Source organism: Octopus bimaculoides, chromosome 5 (assembly GCF_046866305.1).
Source record: "Octopus bimaculoides isolate indiv1 chromosome 5, ASM4686630v1, whole genome shotgun sequence".
NCBI classification, from domain to species: Eukaryota; Metazoa; Mollusca; class Cephalopoda; order Octopoda; family Octopodidae; genus Octopus; species Octopus bimaculoides.
In genome coordinates this window covers 103,988,061-104,007,376 of record NC_142932.1, presented here as the reverse complement: position 1 = coordinate 104,007,376, position 19,316 = coordinate 103,988,061, and the positions used below count along the sequence as shown (strand labels likewise).

Here is a 19,316-nt window from a genome sequence, read left to right as displayed (position 1 = left end):
TACAGCTGTATCCATCGCAATTATTCTACCTGTTTATGTTCAAATTGGCCAGATCCAGCCTCTCATACCTACCTACTAAGTCATTCTGAAAATAAACAATCACATCATCAATATCTCAAAGCTATGGTTAATTCAAAATAATGTGAATGAATAAGCATTTCATTTTACAGAGTAAGTGAATGCTAAAGAGTTAAAATTTTTGCTTTTTAATGCTCATATAAAGTAAGTTAAGTTTGTTTCACTACCGCGTGGTTCCAGGTTCAGTCCCACTGCATGGTACCTTGGGCAAGTGTCTTCTACTATAGCTTTGGACTGACCAAAGTATTGCAAGTGGATTTGGTGGACAGAAACTGAAAGAAGCCTGTCTTATATATATCTATGTGTTTGTCTTTGTCCCCACTCACCACTCATCAACCAGTGTTGGCGTGTTTATGTCTCCATAACTTAATGTTACTTCAAAAGTGACTGATAGAATAAGTACCAAGCTTTGAAAAATATAAGTACTGGAGTTGATTCTCTAAACTAAAAATTCTTCAAGGTGGTGCTCCAGCATGACCACAGTCTAATTACTGAAACAAGTAAAAGGTAATTTCCAATATGTTAAAGAAATTATATTTTGGAGATTAAAGTTGTAAAACCTGTACAATACAATTCTATATTTCCTAATATTTAAATTTGATAGTAAAAATTTATAAAAATATATAGACATAAAAGTTATTTCTTAGTGCTTCTTGAACTTTATCATGACCCTCATTTTTCTAATACAATATCATTGTCATCTAGTCCCAAGGCATTCCAACTGTGACCATCCCATCTTGTTTTCAAGCATAGTGTACTCTTAACTACATTATCTAATATCTCCATTTATTTTTTAAATAGTAGGCTATGGTTTGAGTGAGATTTGGCTGTTGTTTTTTAGCAAATTGAACGACTATATAGAGGCTACTTGTCTTTTTAAAGCAATCTGTTTTTTAGGTGGTTTCCCAGCATCACCCACTGCTCTGGCCGGAAGCAATAACGAAAAAATAGATATTTATATCCAATATAAACAACAAAGTAATTAAGTAATTAGTACAATCAACAACTCAAATAATGGTTTTACCATACCACATATTACAATAGTAACTAAAGGAAACACATCATCAGAAGTTAGAACAAGTCTCTAATCAAACTTCTTAAATCAATCAACTACATTAAACAGACACAAATACGAAACACAAGATATACATTTTCCACCAATACAATCACCTTAATGCCATATTTCCAACAAATACTATAAAAGCAATAGTGATATGTATATAAAAATATGTTTATGTATTTCTTTTGCCAGATTCCTGATATCAAATCGTATGTTGAAATTGTTATATTTCAGGATTGTTTCTTTCTCCCTCCCCACAAATAAACACAAGCACTACATTCTTGTTCTTCGCTTCTGATTTATTCTTATTCTTACTTAAGTGTCCTTTATCTGAAATCTTTCATCACACATCTTGTGACCTCTTCAGTGACCCTTCATCCCATGTGTCTTCTCCTGTTCTGGAGAGTCACTGAAGAGGTTGAAGGATGTGTGACGAAAGATTTTAGACAAAGGACATTAAAATGAGAACAATAATAAAGTTGAAGTGAAGAACAATTATACAGTACATGAGGCTATTTGGTGGGGGGGGGGGGGAAATGAGCAGCCCAGAATATAACAGAATATAAAAATAATATTATAAGAATTATAAAAAAAGTTATTTCAAGCAAATTTTATGAGCTAAATGTATGATTTTTGTTTTTCAGAACCAATTTAGAGAAATTTTTAAAGGATAAATCTCGACCAGAAACTCTTCTCTATGATACCTATATCAGTTTGCTAGATAAGGTTTGTTATCACTCCTAATACCTCTTAATATTACACTGGGCTTACAGCAGCAATCTAGTAGAATTGTAAACATGCTGGGCAAAAAACTTAGCAGCATTTTGTCCATCTTTATGTTCTGAGTTCAAATGCTGTCAGGGTCGACTTCGCCTGATGAAATTGACTTACATCCTCCCCCGAAATTGCTGGCCTTGTGCCAAAATTTGAAACCAATCACTATTATCCTATCATTATTAATCTGTTTTATTTACCGTCCACTTTTATCATCAGTGTTTGGGTGGTCTTCATTACAAAATTATTGAAAGCATTTTATTTTGTATTTGAGAAGTAAATTCCTGCTTTTGGAAATAGGAATCAGAACATTTAGGAATGTTACATGAGATGGGTTTCAGTATTATATGTTGTTGTTGGCACTCCGTCGAGGGTTCCAGTTGATCGGATCAACGGAACAGCCTGCTTGTGAAATTAACGTGCAAGTGGCTGAGCACTCCACAGACACGTGTACCCTTAACGTAGTTCTCAGGGATATTCAGCGTGACACAGTGTGACAAGGCTGACCCTTTGAATTACAAGCACAGCAAAAACAGGAAGAAAGAGTGAGAGAAAGTTGTGGTGGAAGAGTACAGCAGGGTTTGCCACCATCCCCTGCTGGAGCCTCGTGGAGCTTTAGGTGTTTTCGCTCAATAAACACTCACAACGCCCGGTCTGGGAATCGAAACCGCGATCCTATGACTGCGAGTCCACTGCCCTAACCACTGGGCCATTGCACCTCCACAGTATTATATATTCTAAAATCAAATATGATACATAAAAGTCTTCCTCAAGAGCAACATACAAATTTGTATTTAACTGTTTTAGGGGTTGTCACAGCTGAAACCTATTACCCAAAGGGTTTGATGGTTTACATCCCATCATTTGTTCTATACTGTGTTACCAGAAGAGTCAAATATTATCCTCTGACTTGGTTCAGTTATCTATAAATAACATCAAAATGAAACAGCTTTCAATTTTGAATCCAAATCCACCCATTGGTTGAGTTTAGAGTGAATTGTATTCTACTAGGCTGACAACCCTTAGAAACATTACATGAGAATAGGGTTCAGTAATTCCCAACAGCTCAGTTAGTGAACATCCTAGACATCCTTAATTTCAGTTTTACCTTAAAATTATGAAAATGTTACAACTTTACAGAAGTTTGACTTCTAAACTTATCCACAAAGGAAAAAATAAAGCATTCACTTAGTAAACGATTTTTAACTCTTAAGCCCTGTACTACAAGTAATCACTAAGTTCTGAGTCACACAACCACAATTCAAACAGTGTTGTTGTTTGGGGCTGAAAAACAAAAATTCAAGAGTTTAGGAAAGTAGATTTACATGAAAAAAATATAGTTTATAAACACTTACAGCTGAAGGAATATTTTTTCATCTACAGTAATTTTATTTCATTTCTTTTGTTGAAATTTTCAATTTCTAACCTTGCAAAATTTGTGCTGAAGCGGTTGGTAGCTTGATATTATTATTTTCAGATTTTATTTGCATTGAAAAAAAGTAAAAGTAAAATGTTGCTTGAACTTGTAATTGAAATTTACTGTCAAGAAGAGAAACACTGCCATGAAAAAGATATTCATAACTGTTTAGAGACTTTCATCAAAAGGTAAATATAATCTGCATTTGTGACAATTTTGATGATCTTGTGTAATGATTTACTCAATCAACTAATTTAACATGACCACCTGGTCCATGCATGCCTTTGAGAGAATCCTTTGTCACTGTACTTCTCTCACACTTCATACATCTCCATATTTCCTGCTCTACCTTACATGTTTATTGTATGGCTGCTCTCCTCCTTTCTTGTACTGCCACTTATTACCTCTTCTTTCCTGAGCCACAGTTATTCTTTCATCTCCCCCACCCCCCACCCCGCTACCCTTGTTCAATTCACTGTATTCACCTCTGCACTCATCTCTTCTCTCACTCTCTAATGAACTTATGCATCCACCCTTCCTAAATTTTTGTTCATATTCTCTCTTATGCTCACCTTACAGCATTGTCTTTCCAGCCACCCACCTTTATGTGATGCAGGGTAGCCATGTACATATCCTTTGTAGCCAGACAGCTGTCCCTCTATCAAACATAAACCACTCAACTCTTGTCATAAAGCCACCCCACCCCTATCTGCACAACTTCACTCAGTTGAGGGTCTTTTTCCTTCTCTTGGGAGTTACTTGGCAACCTCACTATTGTCAATGTCACAAAAAAAAAAGCACTCAGTACACTCTGTAAATTGGTTGGCATCAGGGGAACGGAGGAGGCTTGCAGCCATAGAAACCATGCCAAAACAAACATTGGAGCTTGACACAATCATCTGGTTCATTGGATCCTGTCAAACCTTCCAACCTATGCCCGTATGGAAGGCAGTTGTTAAATCCTGCTGATGATGATATTTAAATATGTCTGTATGTATATGTTTGCATCATCATCATCATCATCATTTAACATATTTTCCATGCTGGCATGGGTTGGACAGTTTGACAGGAGCTGGCCAGGCTGAAGACTGCACCAGACTTCTGTGTCTGATTTGGCATGGTTTTCACAGCTGGATGCCCTTCATAGTGCCAACCACTTTACTGAATGGATTGGGGGCTTTTTATATAACACCAACAGGTTAAATGAAACTTTTAGAGGTAATGTTGCATAGAAGGATACCCTTCATGACACAAACCCTGTTAGTTGCCTCTTACAATATGCAGGCATATGGTATATGCATGCTAAAATCGTTACAAGTTAATTTCAAAATTCAAAATTAAGATCCAATCAATATTTTTTTCCTATTTCAGGATTTCTTTACTTGATCAAAAGTCATATGTCCAAATACCATTTGATTTGTTCTTGAAGACTCGGAGTCATACCAACAATTTCCGTAAATTCGTAATCAAGAAAGTTTGCTTACCCTTTCTAAGAAATATGTCGAAAATTCCATTTGTTGAATTTCTTAAATCAAATATTCCTGCCATTGTGAACATCGTTGAAGCTGAAATCACACAAGTAAGTTCCCTTGATTAATATTTAAAAGTTAAACATTTTATAGGCATAGGTATGGCTGTGTGATTAAGAAACTTGCTTTGCAACCACGTGGTTTCAGGGTTCAGTCCTGCCGTATGGCAAGTGTCTTCTACAATAGCTTTGGACCAGCTAAAGTAATCCAATTTAGCAAATAATTGCATAATGAGTCAAAAACAAGATTCTTTCATCTTTTACTATACACCGTAAATTCAGATGTTGATGTGGGATAAGATGCTTGCTTTCCAACCTCATGGCACCTTGGGCAAGAGTCTTCTATAACCCTGAGCTGACCTGGGCCTTGTGAGTAGATTTGTGAGATGGAAACTGAAAGAAGCCCATCAAATATGTGGGGGTGGGTTCTTTGTGTTTGTGTTTCTCCACCACCACCACTTGACAACCAGTGTTGGTTTGTTTACATCCCTGTAACTTAATGGTTCAACAAAAGAGACTGATAGAATAAGTACCAGGCTTTAACTGCAGTTGATTCATTTGACTGAAACCCTTCAAAGTGGTGCCCCAGCATAAACACAATCTAGTAACTGAAACAAGTGAAAGATAAAGGATTCATTTTATTCTTTAACATTCAGATTACTCTGTGAAAGTTAATACGTATTAATTCACATTGTTTTGAATTAATCAAACATTATCTTGTAACTTTGAGATTTCAATTATATCATTGTATATTCTTAGAATGATATTGTAAGGCAGATGTAAGAGGCCTGATTCCGACAGGTTGAACATAGAACAGGTAAAATATTTGGGCCAGATATGGCCTGTTTAAATACTAAAGGGTTAAAACTGAGTGTCACATCTATATTGGGGTCAGTGTAATTGACTATATATATATATGACCCTCTCCTTCCTGTGAGTAATTTTGTGCCTTTGTTAAAAATTGTTAAGTCAAATAGAAAGGCAGTGAGCTGCTAGAATCATAAGAGCATCAGACAAAATGCCTGGTGGTATTTCTGACAAGTTTTTTACATTCTGAGTCCAAATTCTGCTGAGGTGAAATTTGCCTTTCATTTCTTCAAGGTCAGTAAAATAAAATATCAATCAAGTATTGGGATCAATAGAACTGATTTGCCCTCTCCCCTCAAACTTGCTGGCATTGTGCCAAAAGAAAAAAAAAGAATTATTAAATCAAATAGAATTTAAAAAAAAGATAAGGACAATTAGGGTACACAATTTATTGCGGGGTGTACTCCCTCCCCTTACTGCATCTTCTGCTGCTTAATCCCCTGCCCTCTTTGTTTTTATCTGTTTCCTTGTAATCAAATTGTATTACATTTATATGTAAATTTTAGAAAAATTCTGTGCTGTTGACTCTGCATTGTAACTTATTATAGAACTTTAAAGTTATACATCAAATTCAGATTCAGTATAATGCAAAATGCATCATCATCTAAATTGTTTTTTTCTGTATGCAACCCTCTATGTATTTCAGTTGTCAGAAGACCTTATGGAACAGCATTTGACTGACAAAATGTGTTGCTTTCAAATTTTGGAAATTATGTACAGAAGTATGGATGTGAAAGAACTGAATGGCCCAGGCTCTGAAGTAAACTTTGTCTACTGCAAAGCACAAAATATTGAAGCACAAAAGATTGTTGGTAAAGAATTAACCAAAGTCATTACAAGGTAAAAGCACATTCACAATTATTATTTTAGTGCTTCAGAATTTTAATATGTTTTCTTTTATCTTTTTTGTTTTTTGTTGTTCTAAAATCACAATAAAACACCCACATCTGTTTTACTGTCATTTTACCAAACTGCCTTTAGTTATTTAGTTGTTTCGGTTAGATGCTCTTCCTGCTATTAACTACCAAACCATAAATTCACTCCTGCCAGTTAGGCACTTTGAAGCTCATAGAATATTTTGCTTTACCAGCTGAATTTTTGAGAAGTTCACTTTGCAACCAAGTAGTTTCAGATTCAGTCCTTCTGTGTGGCACATTGAGCAAGTGTCTTCTACTATAGCCCTGGTGTAACCAATGCCTTATAAGTGAATTTAGTAGATGAAAACTTCACAAAGCCCATATGCGTGGAATAAATAAATATTACATTTGACAGAATAATCATCATCATCATCATCATCATCATCATCGTTTAACGTCCGCTTTCCATGCTAGCATGGGTTGGACGATTTGACTGAGGACTGGTGAAACCGGATGGCAACACCAGGCTCCAGTCTGATTTGGCAGAGTTTCTACAGCTGGATGCCCTTCCTGTATGCTAAAGAGTTGAATAGCTTGCAATAGTGAGCTCAAATCCTTTTATAGGTTACAAGGGTGAAAGGAAGTATTAGAAGTTTAGTAATATAATTAATTATTTGAGTCATGCCAAACAAAATCGAGTGTATTTCGCTGAATCTTCTTGGATTTATGGTAGTCAAAAATCAACCATTATGATATACATCTATTGCTTCAAATACTGTTATTTACTGATATATATTATGCTGATAATCATTAATCAATTTTTCACTATTTTTCAGGATTGCTCATCAAACAAAAAAAGAAGACATGCGTGGAGAAACTTTATATTTGGAACTTCATCGACAAGTACACTGTGCAGCCTATAACTTGCTTATAGCTATCATTTCTTGTACTCAAACAGATCTCAAGTTTTACAATGTTTTTCTGTTTGCTGAAAATGAAGAGAAAGTAAATATTAATATTTGTCTATAGCTAATACCAATAAAAGATTCATCAAGTTATTTTACCTTCTTTGTGAGTTGTTAGGAGTTGAAAGTTTAAGCAGCTCAGTTTGCATTTTTTCCAATAGTTATATGACTTTCTTCTTGTTGTTGCCTTCATCTTCATTACACATTTGTTTTTTCCATTATCGCATGGTTTAGATGGGTCTTGCTACTGCTCTTAGTCTTTATCATCTAGCACACATCAGCAGAGAAAGACTTATTGCAATCATCATTATTTTTGAGATTAACTATTACTAGACTAGTAAGTATTGATCAGACCATTAATTTCATACTTGTGGTTTTATTTGCACTGACATCCAGAATATAAAGACGGAAGGAATGCCTCCAAGCATTTTGGCTGGCATGCTAATGATTCTGCCTGCTCACTACCTTTAAAGTCAACCTTGGTGGCATTTGAACCCAGAACATAAAAACAGAAGAGATGTCATTAAGCATTTTGCAGAGCATGTTAATGGTTCTACCAGCTCGCTAATAAAGCCAATGTTGAATGCAGAAAGCTCTGTGTTCTGAAAAACAACTGTCCCATGTTCACATACCTGCCTAATAATTGGAACTGATATAGGATAAAGAAAGCTCAAATCTACCATCTTGCTTTGTTGTAGCAGTTAATAAAGGTGCGGGAAGCCTGTTCTAAAAGAGAAATTTACCATAATCTTATGAAATAAAGTGAATACAATCAGTACATGTGAAAGATTCGCATTCTAAACCCATCCAAATGATGTAGAAAATATTAATAGTACAAAAGTTATAATTTTGTTTATGGAAAACATCAAACCTGCTGAGATTTTAAGAATTTCTCTTGAAATATTTATATTGATGAAAATATGCTTGTTTTCTTTCTTTTTCTTTTTAGAAAGAATTTCTATTGGACAATGTCATTGATAAAGAAAAAAAATATTCTTTTCCTATTGTATTTGAGGTAAATGTTTATAACTTGCAGTTTTTAATCATTTGTGAAAACAGTCTATAACATTAAAAAAAATTTTCTTTTTGAAGATTTGTATATTTATAAGTGTGTTTCCCTGTGATGTATGTATGTGTGTGTAAATATAAAAATCTCTTAAAATAATCTATATAAATGAGGGTGTATATGGTTATGTGTGTGTTTATCCCCAAAAGGGGTGAAAGCATGGTGCTTAGTAGTTAGGATATTCAGCTCATAATCATAAGGTTGTGAGTTCAAAAACTGATGGCACATTGTGTCCTTGAGTACAACACTTTATTTCACATTACTCCAATCCACTCAGCTAGCAAAAATTGAGCAGTACCTATAATTCAAAGGGCCAGCCTTGTCACACTGAATGTCCCTGAGAACAACATTAAGAGTATGTGTATCTGTGGAGTGCTCGGCCACTTGCACATTGATTTCACAAGCATGCTGTTCTGTTGACTGGATCAACTGGAACCTTCGTCGTCATAGCCAATAGAGTGCTAGTTATCCCTGAAAGACTCTGAAATGGTGCATCCTTGAGAAAAATGAATTTGTATGTGTATATATATATATATATATCAAGCTGAACAAGATTGTATTTAACCACACCGATCTGGAAGGGCCTGCTAAGGTTATGAGTACCACCTTTCCTTAAAAGTAAGCATGCAGTGATTATACATAGATATTTAAAAAATCACTGATTACATATAGAAAAAAATTAACTTTGAATGACAATACTTTGTATTTGAGCATATACAGTATATTTATGCAAATTGAATCAGATTATCATCTCAACTAAAGTTAATGTAAGTTCTTGTAGTATTGCAGAAATTAAAAGAGCTTAGTAAATAGTTCTTTCTTCCTTTCTTAACAGATGCAGCCAAAAAAGGAAACTATTTTCCTCACACTTCAGAAAGAAATAAAGCAGAAAGTTGTGGCGGATGCTAGTCAATCTGCCTCTTATCATCTCAGTTCAGTGTATTTAGAAAAAAGCAGTTTGAGTGTTGATATTGGTCGATATGATTATCTCTCATCAAATGTTGAACATCAAGTAAGTTGATTACACATGTTCTCATATATTTCATATTTTGATAATAATAATAACGATGATGATAATAATAATAATGATGATAATGATAATAATAATAACTTATCGGTTAAGATGCGGAAATAATTGATACATATGTGATGGTAATGTAAACAAAAGTGGTAATTCTTACATTAAATTTTATTCTTGCACTGGTAAATTTTCTGGGTAGAGGTTTGCTTGTGGTAGATTGGTTAGTTTCTTGGGTAATGAGGGCAGGCTGAGTATTATTTAGGTGCGGGTTTCTTAGTTTAATTAAGCACACTTATATATATGCTTGTGCATTCATTTGTATATACATATGTGTGTCTGTATATATATATATATATGTATACACACATACACATTATATATCACCATCATACCATCATCATTTTTATATATACTTTCCATACTAGCAAGTGTAGGATAGCTTGATACAGTCCTATTCAGTTCTTAATGGGAACCAATGCCCTCATAGAATAATACACTTGCATTTCATTTTTGGCTTTCAGTTACCAACCATTTTAGAGAATGTAGAAAGCAATGTTATGGCACCAGCAAAAGAGTGGTTTCCAAGCTCTTGGCAGGGCAAGAACAATGGGTACTAAATGGTTCTCTCTACCCTTGTCTTTCTCTACAGAATGTACTCGTTGCATTCTATTGTGATTCAAATATGAGAACTGTAGTAACTTTGGATAGTGAAGAGTAAAGAGTACTCACTGCCTTAAGACATGTGTCACTAAAAGTAACCTGGGGTAGTCTTCTACCTGGCCAATTCCTGTCAACTATCCTGCCCATGCAGGCATCAAAGATGGACATTAAACGACAATGACGATGGTATATTTATATATATATTAACCATGTGTTTTGTTAGAAGCACTGAATGTGTATCATATAATGCAGACAAGAAAGTGATATTTTTGAATGCAGTATTGCTGTTAAAACAGCAAAACAATTGGGCAATATTACCCTTACAAGGCAGGAATAGTTGTCAACAAACAGCCATTATGCATTACTTTTATATTACTAATTTTCTATTATACATTACTTGTTTTCTTTTACAGGAGATTCCTTCAATTTCTGAAGAAGAAAATTCTGCAAATTCCTCAGCCATATCTGAAGAAAAAGTAATAACAATGTGATATTTTTCAAATGTTTCAGTTATGTTGGTTTTTTACTTAAATATTATTTCTTCCGAAGGCTGTGTGTTAACTTTGTAGCAAGTTGCTGGGTTTTGTATCAGAGAATGCAAAGTATCTTGCCAGTATGTGTTTTCTAGCAGTAATGACCTGAAATCCATTTGGGTCATTCAGGTACAATTGGACACTCAGGTAGTCAAGTAAGAGAGAATAAACTAATATAGTTTTGCAATTCCTTTTCATGGGACCATGGGAAGATTTGAACTCAGCTCTATTTGGTAATAAAATACTTCTTAGTTATATTGTGCTCCCAACTGGCTACAAGAATAATTTGTACCAACTTATAATAACAAATTACAGCTAGACTATTACATTGTGCAGTGCCAGTTATGAGATATGAATTTTTGATTCTTTAGCTATTATTTTGACTCACCTTTCTGTGACATTCAGATGTGCTCAAATGATGTTAAAAGCTGAATTTATTGCTAAGGAAATTTTCAGCTGATAGAGCCAGAGTCAATTATATAATTAAAAATGCAATTCAACATGGACATTCTGACAATCGTAGCTGTCCTTACCATCCCTCTAATAAATTAGGTATATATATCACAAAATCAGTTAATGGTTAATGCATTTCAAATTGTATATGTCATGTAAAATTTTCTGAATCGTTGCTAAGTGTTTGACTACTTTTACTGATCAGAACTGACTGAAACAACTCTGTACCAACTGTATATTAACTATTTAAGCAATTCATATATTTCAGCCTTTAACATGATGAACTTCTGTTTTTGATCTCCAGTTCATGTGATAGTATGGACTGGAGATATAATAGTCATTTTTATCATACCATATGATAGTAATTTTAAAAATTTTTAATGGCTTAGCCAGAAGAGGGCTTCCAAAACTGGTGAGAGGCCAGAAGTTAAAGACTTGGTCTGAATGCTTACAACAGTGAGGAATTCACTATAAGTACCCAAGCTAATATATCTTATCTTAAAACTAAATCTATGACAATTATTCCACTACCTTTGCAATCATGCTGGAAACTTCTTTTTATCATTTTCACCTCAGGGACTACATCATACTTTGAAGTAAATCTTAGTCATAAAACTTCCCTCCATTAGTTACTAATAGGGATATACAGTACTAAATGAATACAAATAATATTAAAATTTTAATGAAGATTTTAAAATCTACCACTAAAACCTAAAGAGAAATGGATCGATTAAATCTGATTTGTTGTAAGAGAATTTAAAGTATATTCTATAATTAGAGATGATAAAAGAATACCATTGAGGACTTGGCACAACAGCTCCTGTTTGCATAAGATAAAATTGATGTGATATTGGGATTTAAGACCAACATAGTCATATTACTGAAGACTCAGTCTTTAGATTTACTTCTCCCACTTTCGGCCAAATTTTGATCTCTGGGATGAGAATATAAATGAATTAAAAACAGAATTATATTAATACAGTGGAGGTTATATTGTGGTTATTTATCATATTTCATATTTTTGCTAGGTTTACTATATGCATGAGTCAATTCTCATTCAATTGACTAGGAGTTTTATTTCAAGAATCATTGTCTATCTATTGTTGTAACAGTTCTTGAGTTTTATCGTGATAGTTAATTACAACTCCAAATATTATTACTTTCAGACAAGAGGTTATGCTCTTGAAATGGATGAAATTAATCAAAGTGAATGCATGTTACCTGTGGTAGCTGTTCTAAAACATATGTACCAGCAGAATATCACTCCTAAAGAAAACGCAGTATGTATTTTATATTTTTAAAAAAGTCAATTGTTTGATACAAGATCAGCTTTATCTCTCATAACCTGTGACTGAGCATTTTTACTATATATTTCTATATTTCTAGACTATTTCCTTTTGATGGCAATCCATATGAACAATAAACATTAGATTAGAGGGAATCTCTACATGAGCAAAGGGGAGAGACTCAACACAGTTGCACGACCTGCTAGAAATAGCAGTGAAATCCATTTCAAATTACACCCTGTCATTTTAAGAAAAGACATTAGATAGTGTATGTCTTTAAAAAAAGACTAGATGGTCACTGGCAGAATAACTTTCCCCATAGGTCTGCTCAGTCAAGACAGGCTTAGAGATTAACATCAACAAACAACAAGCTATAACTCACATTAGGAATACAAGACCTGTCGGGATGGGCTCAAGTTGTGTTAAAAGTTCCAGTTATGGATGTTTTCATCTCAACTCTATTCATTTTGGTTATTGAAGCCATTATAAAAAAATTAAGAATTAGATGCTTGTAAGAAACCCTGTATACAGTGACTTATTTCTAACCTGTTTTTAATAGGGATGCAAATAAGATTTCCAATCTTGTTTTTTGTTCATATTTTTACTGAACATACTTATAGAAAAAATTTTCTTACAGAGCTTCTACTATAATATATAGTAATATTGTATATTAGTAATGTAAACACAGAGATTATGCAAACTGAATCTTTGATAATAATTTTATATTTTGGCGAAAGCGAAAAAGCAAAATTGTGACGGCATCTGTGCCCAGCGTCACCTTCCTGGCACGTGTAAAGACATTCGAGTGAGATCGTTACTAGTGCCGCTGGACTGGCTCCTGTGCAGGTGGCACATAAAATACACCATTTTGAGCGTGGCCATTGCCAGTACCGCCTGACTGGCCTTCGTGCCAGTGGCACATAAAAGCACCCACTACACTCTCGGAGTGGTTGGCGTTAGGAAGGGCATCCAGCTGTAGAAACTCAAATCATCCAACCCATGCTAGCATGGAAAGCGGACGTTGAACGATGAGGATGATGATGAAAAATATATTTTATACATAACAAAATTAATATCTCCAGTACAACTTGTTAAACATTGTCCAGCTTATGTTTATTATATTATAAATTAAAATATTCTTTAATTGTCTCTACAGTTGTTGGTCCCAAAGTCAAGATTATAGTGTTCTCAGGTTGGAAGTGAGATTACTTGAAGAAGCATTCTGAGTGAAAGTATTCATAAAGGCCTATTGGATGCATTGATATCTATTTGAAATTTGTTGCATTCTTTTTTTTAATGTTGATACATGACCCATGCTGGTGACACATAAAAGGCACCTGTGCCAGTGACATGTAAAAGCACTCGTGCCAGTGACCCTGTACATACTGTGGAGTGGTTGGCATTAAGAAGGGCATCCAGCCATAGAATCCAAGCAACAACAAACTGGAGCCTGGTGCAGCTCTCTGGTTTACTAACTCCAGTCAAACCATCTTACCCATGCCAGCATGGAAAACAGATGCTAAATGATGATGATGACGATGATAACCCGCTCTTCTAAGGTTTACTATAAAGGGCATTGTCATGTGGTATGTAATAAAGAGAATGGAGAACTAGAAACTTTTAGGAATTGCTCATCATAAATACAATGTTTAGTTTGGTATGTTATATCATCATCATCATCATCATTGTTTAACGTCCGCTTTCCATGCTAGCATGAGTTGGACGATTTGGCTGAGGACTGGTGAAACCAGTTGGCTAGACCAGGCTTCAATCTGATTTGGCAGAGTTTCTACGGTTGGATGCCCTTCCTAACGCCAACCACTCAGAGAGTGTAGTGGGTGCTTTTACGTGCCACCGAAACGAGGGCCAGTCAGGAGGTACTGGCAATGGCCTCACTCAAAATGGTGTATTATTATTGAATATATTGTCAGCATTTATGTCTATTGAATTTTCTTTATTTATTTTGTAGGAGATGCCTCCTTGGATGTATTACCTTCATAAAAAATTTACTGCATCTTCAACACACCTAAATATAAAACTGTTTATTGCTAAGCTAATTGTTAATACTGCTGAGGTAAGTTGTGTTAAATGCAATATAATGTTTTAAAGTTAATGGGAATAATAGATGAATATATATTTTTTAAATTTCTTTAGAATATATTAAAATTATTTCCAATATTCATGATTATGTAGTCACAGGTATTCAATCATCACTTTAAATTAATGGAAATGAAAATAAATGCCTAGTTTCTTTCCAGTTGATTACAATATAAAAAGCTATATCATGTATTTAGTTCAAAACAGTTTGGAATTGTGATTAAGTATATCAAATGCGTGTACGCACATACATGCACACACACACACACACACACACACACACACACACATACATACATACACACATACATACACACATACACACATACATACATACATACATACATACATACATACATACATACATACATACATACATACATACATACATACGTATGTATGGTTTTTTCAAAATATGAATATCACTAAGATCTGCTTATGATTATGTATTTTCCATCAATGCAGTTTTCTAAATTGGTTCACTACCTTTCAGTTTGTATTTATTACGAATTTATCATTTAATGATTATTTCAGATTTTTGAAAAATATGCTTCATTTTGGGTGTTGCCTCTCTCTGAATTCATTATCTGTGGAAATTTTGAAGAAAAAGGCATCAATTATTTTGTTCTTGATATTATTGTGATGATTCTGAGCTGGGGTGAAAATTCAATTCCTCGTGTAAGTAGTTCTTAGTTTTCAAACTGTACATACTTCTCTGATAATGATGCAAAATACTGTCTGCCTGAGACCCCTGTATCTCAGTTTACATTTGCTCTGCGTAGACATATTATACCTTTTTGGAATCAGGATGACCTTGGGATTGAAAATCTGCCCTTCATTTGGTTCTTGAACATCTAGCATTGAGATCTGATTTAAAAGCATTTGGATTGCTATTTCTAGCAGGTAAAGCTTAGCTGATTCATGCCATCTTGGTTGGCATTTGTCAGATACTGTCATAGATCAAGAGGGAGATAAATGACATATACTTCATTAATTTTATGTCAGGATAAGAACTTTGAGACAAATTGGCTAACAGTTGGAATTCAAATTGTGACTGAAACAATGGAATTAATTCTCACCCATCCTTAACCCCTGATCAAACATCACCGGCTTCTGAGCTAGTGATATAAAAATGGCTTTTACAAAATAAGTTTCACATATAAAGCCTTGTATGCGTTTAAAGATTTCAGTAAGGAAAGAAGATTGGTGTGAGATATAGACATTACAAATTGCATATGAGAGAAATAATAAGGTGGCTTACGAGTAGCTCATTAATGACAGCTGGTGCAAAAGTCTATCACTTGTGAAATTGAAATAAATGTAAACTAAGTGAATATTACTGAAGACATGCTTGACTCAATATTCTGTCGTTCAGGCAGGTGACACACCAATATCCTCTAGGCAAGACACTTATAGCAATCTCGGTAACTTTTCTTCTTTTTTTTTTTCATAAGAATCTATTGAAATTAAACATTTCAGTAAATGAATGGTTCATCACTTTTATAGTATTGTCATTGTATTGTGAGGAATTATATCACTTTGAAATACTTAACATTCAGAGCAGCCTTTACATGGCCATTTAGCCTGGAGAAAAAGCAGTTACATATCTTGCCAGTTACATTACTACTGTTACTGAAAAGGAAGGGCACTGGATAATATAATAGACTTTGCCTGTGAAAACATGGTGGTCATGATTAGAGTGCCTTTAAACATAGGTCTCCTCAACTAGCACTGACCTAGAGCTAAGCAATAGCTATAACAACTTACTTAGCACTTAATAAGATAGAAACTGCCATCCTTTCAGCTGGTTGTCTGACAACCTGTTCACTCCATCATCTTTGTTCTTGAAGCAAATTCTTAACCATAAAGTGTTAACAATATTTATTCCATTTTAGGCTAGATTTTTTTTTTATCATAATTTAGAAAAATATCAGAAAATGTTTTATAAATATTTAAAATTTAACAATATTTTTTATCAATACATGTTACTTCTCAACAAAAAGGCAAGATGAATGCCAGTTCCAAGATGAAACTTTATTTGGTACATTTAGCCAACTTTTGTTTGAAAATTGCACTGATGTGCATATAAAATCCATGGAAAAATTTGCAGCAGCAAAAATATTAGAATTGTAAAGATATTGGAAAAGGAATTAAAATCAAGAGTGTTAGTGAGAGAGTGTAGAATATAAGGCAAAATGGAGAAGACTGTCATATGGTCCTCAAAGCCAATCCCTTGCTTTAACATGGTAAAATCATCTTAAAACACATGATGTTCCTACTTTATAGTTGAGGTTAATACTCTGAAAATTTATAATCATGTTACCAGCAACTCAAATCAGACTTTTAACATTTAATCTCTTAATATTTTATTTTGACTTTTCAGGGTCAAAAAATATGTGCCAGTTAAGCACAGAGGTCAATGTAATTTACTTAGCCCCTCCCCTGAAATTGCTGGTCATGAGCCAAAATTTGAAAGCAATATTTTTGTTTTGATTATTTTTTATAGTGTGTTATATATTTGTTTTATCTGAACTAATTTATTAGTTCCTCTTTTCTTTTTTTATTGTGTCTGAGGAGAGTTTTACATTTTCTTTTATTTCTTTTCAATTTTCTTTTAATAATCAGGATACTTCAAAAGAACGTTATGTGGCATCTAGTTTGGTGCAGTTTATCATCAGGAATATTTATAATGCAAACCGGACAATATTTCGAAATAATCTTAAACTGCTGGAAGCTTTGGTAGGACTCTGGAAAGCTAGAATAGATATCCCATATAAGTAAGTTTTTCTTCTTTCATTAGAAATATATACATCTTTGGATTTGTTAGAATGCACATGGAATCATAAATACTGGTTATTTATCTTACTGTTATATTAATATTTTACACTATGTGTATATGTTTGTATCATCATCATCATCATCATCTAACATCCATGTTCCATGCAGGAAGCAATGGAGCCAAGGACTGCATTGTGATCTTGTGTCTGCTTTGACATGTTTCTACAGCTGGATGGCTTTCTTAATGCCAACCACTTTACACACTACATATTGTGAATGGTTCATTTTTTTCTTCTGTATAATAAAATAAAAATTTAAATATGTTCTTTCCTTTTTCTCTACTTCTAAAAGTCTAAGGCTTCAAGCTTGTGTGAGAAAACCAGTACCAACTTCACTCAACCACACTACAGCTCTGTTTTATTAGGGAAGTTTACAAGTTTATGTATACTGTTCTTTGAGTTATGTATTTTTGCTTTATTATTTAAGATTTGAACATTATTTTGTTTTTTTCTTACTTATAGGCTTTTATATGAAATGATGACAAGCAGTGCTCCCAACACTGGAGGTCTGATGGTCAGTGTGCAGCTCTTAGGTGTTCTATTAAAATGTAATTTTTCACCTTATGTAAATATGACAGATGTTCCTCGAGAAACGTGAGTTTTTACTCTTAAAAATATCTTCTCTATAAATAGGAAACACATTTTAATTCACAAAATGACATATAGTGATGTTCTTAAATAAGATATTAAACTATTGCCACAGTGTACCAAACTGTGTAGCGGGATAGCTACTAGTCCTGCTTTAAAAAGAGTTTTTTAATATGCTAACTGTGACATATACCACTGGTGGTTCATTGCAAACTTCACACAACTGGTAATACATTTTTATAATTTTAGAAGATATTCAGTTCTATACCTTTGACATGGTTTCAGGGACATTTAGATGAGTGCTAAATATTAAAGTTTAATTATATATTGTAAAAATGCAAAAGAAATTACATTTCCTTGTAATTAAACAGTATGCAGCATGACTGAAAATATGTGGCATCACCAGTAAGTTCCAGGTTAGCATGTTTAATCTTTTTATGAACCCAGAATGTTCATTATGCTTGTTTTGTAGACTAAATACTGATCTGCATTGGGTAAAAGCTAACTGACTTTAGCAATAAGATTCATACAGACTCTCCATGGGCAAAACTCTACAATTTTCCCCTTAGTGGATTATCACTTTGCTGTAGTAGTCAGCCTTGAAGACATGAATTTACACAACCTGGCTTTCTGTCAGTTACAACAATGAGGATTCCAGTTGATTTAATCAACAGAATAGCCTGCTTGTGAAATTAACATGCAAGTCACAGAGCACTTCACACACATGTATACCTTTAACACAATTCACATAATGTGACGAAGTTGGTCCTTTGAAATAAAGGTACAACTCATTTTTGCCAGCTGAGTGGACTGGAGCAACATGAAATAAAGTGTCTTGCTCAAGGACAAAACAGGCTGCAAGGAATCAAACTTACAATCATCAGCCAAATATCCTAACCACTAAGTCATACACTTTCTTTATTAATGTACAACAATCAAAATAATAATTATATTTTCCACTAAGTTTAAGAAAAAAAAATTCAAACTGCTTTTGAAGGTGTAATTTCAATTTTTCTTTTCAACAGCCCTTAAGACACTAGATTTAATTCAATTAACTTAGTAAAACAATAGCGGAGGCGCAATGACCCAGTGGTTAGGGCAGCCAACTCGCAGTCATAGGATCGCGGTTTCGATTCCCAGACCGGGTGTTGTGAGTGTTTATTGAGCGAAAACACCGAAAGCTCCATGACGCTCTGGCAGGGGATGGTGGCAAACCCTGCTGTACTCTT

The 19,316-nt window shown here is 34.1% G+C and overlaps 1 protein-coding gene across 2 annotated transcripts in view; it reads left to right on the top strand.

The window, feature by feature from the left end:
* Positions 1 to 19,316, top strand: part of LOC106874950 (DNA-dependent protein kinase catalytic subunit) — a 187,811-nt gene that overhangs the window by 90,748 nt on the left and 77,747 nt on the right. For both annotated transcript variants that reach the window (XM_089352834.1, XM_089352835.1), the window contains exons 44-56: positions 1,783 to 1,864; positions 3,390 to 3,517; positions 4,701 to 4,908; positions 6,371 to 6,564; positions 7,418 to 7,586; positions 8,496 to 8,561; positions 9,448 to 9,624; positions 10,707 to 10,769; positions 12,446 to 12,559; positions 14,535 to 14,639; positions 15,197 to 15,340; positions 17,288 to 17,439; positions 17,962 to 18,093. In XM_089352834.1, coding sequence (XP_089208960.1) covers positions 1,783 to 1,864; positions 3,390 to 3,517; positions 4,701 to 4,908; positions 6,371 to 6,564; positions 7,418 to 7,586; positions 8,496 to 8,561; positions 9,448 to 9,624; positions 10,707 to 10,769; positions 12,446 to 12,559; positions 14,535 to 14,639; positions 15,197 to 15,340; positions 17,288 to 17,439; positions 17,962 to 18,093 — 1,734 coding nt within the window. The remainder of the gene's footprint in view (positions 1 to 1,782; positions 1,865 to 3,389; positions 3,518 to 4,700; positions 4,909 to 6,370; positions 6,565 to 7,417; positions 7,587 to 8,495; positions 8,562 to 9,447; positions 9,625 to 10,706; positions 10,770 to 12,445; positions 12,560 to 14,534; positions 14,640 to 15,196; positions 15,341 to 17,287; positions 17,440 to 17,961; positions 18,094 to 19,316) is intronic.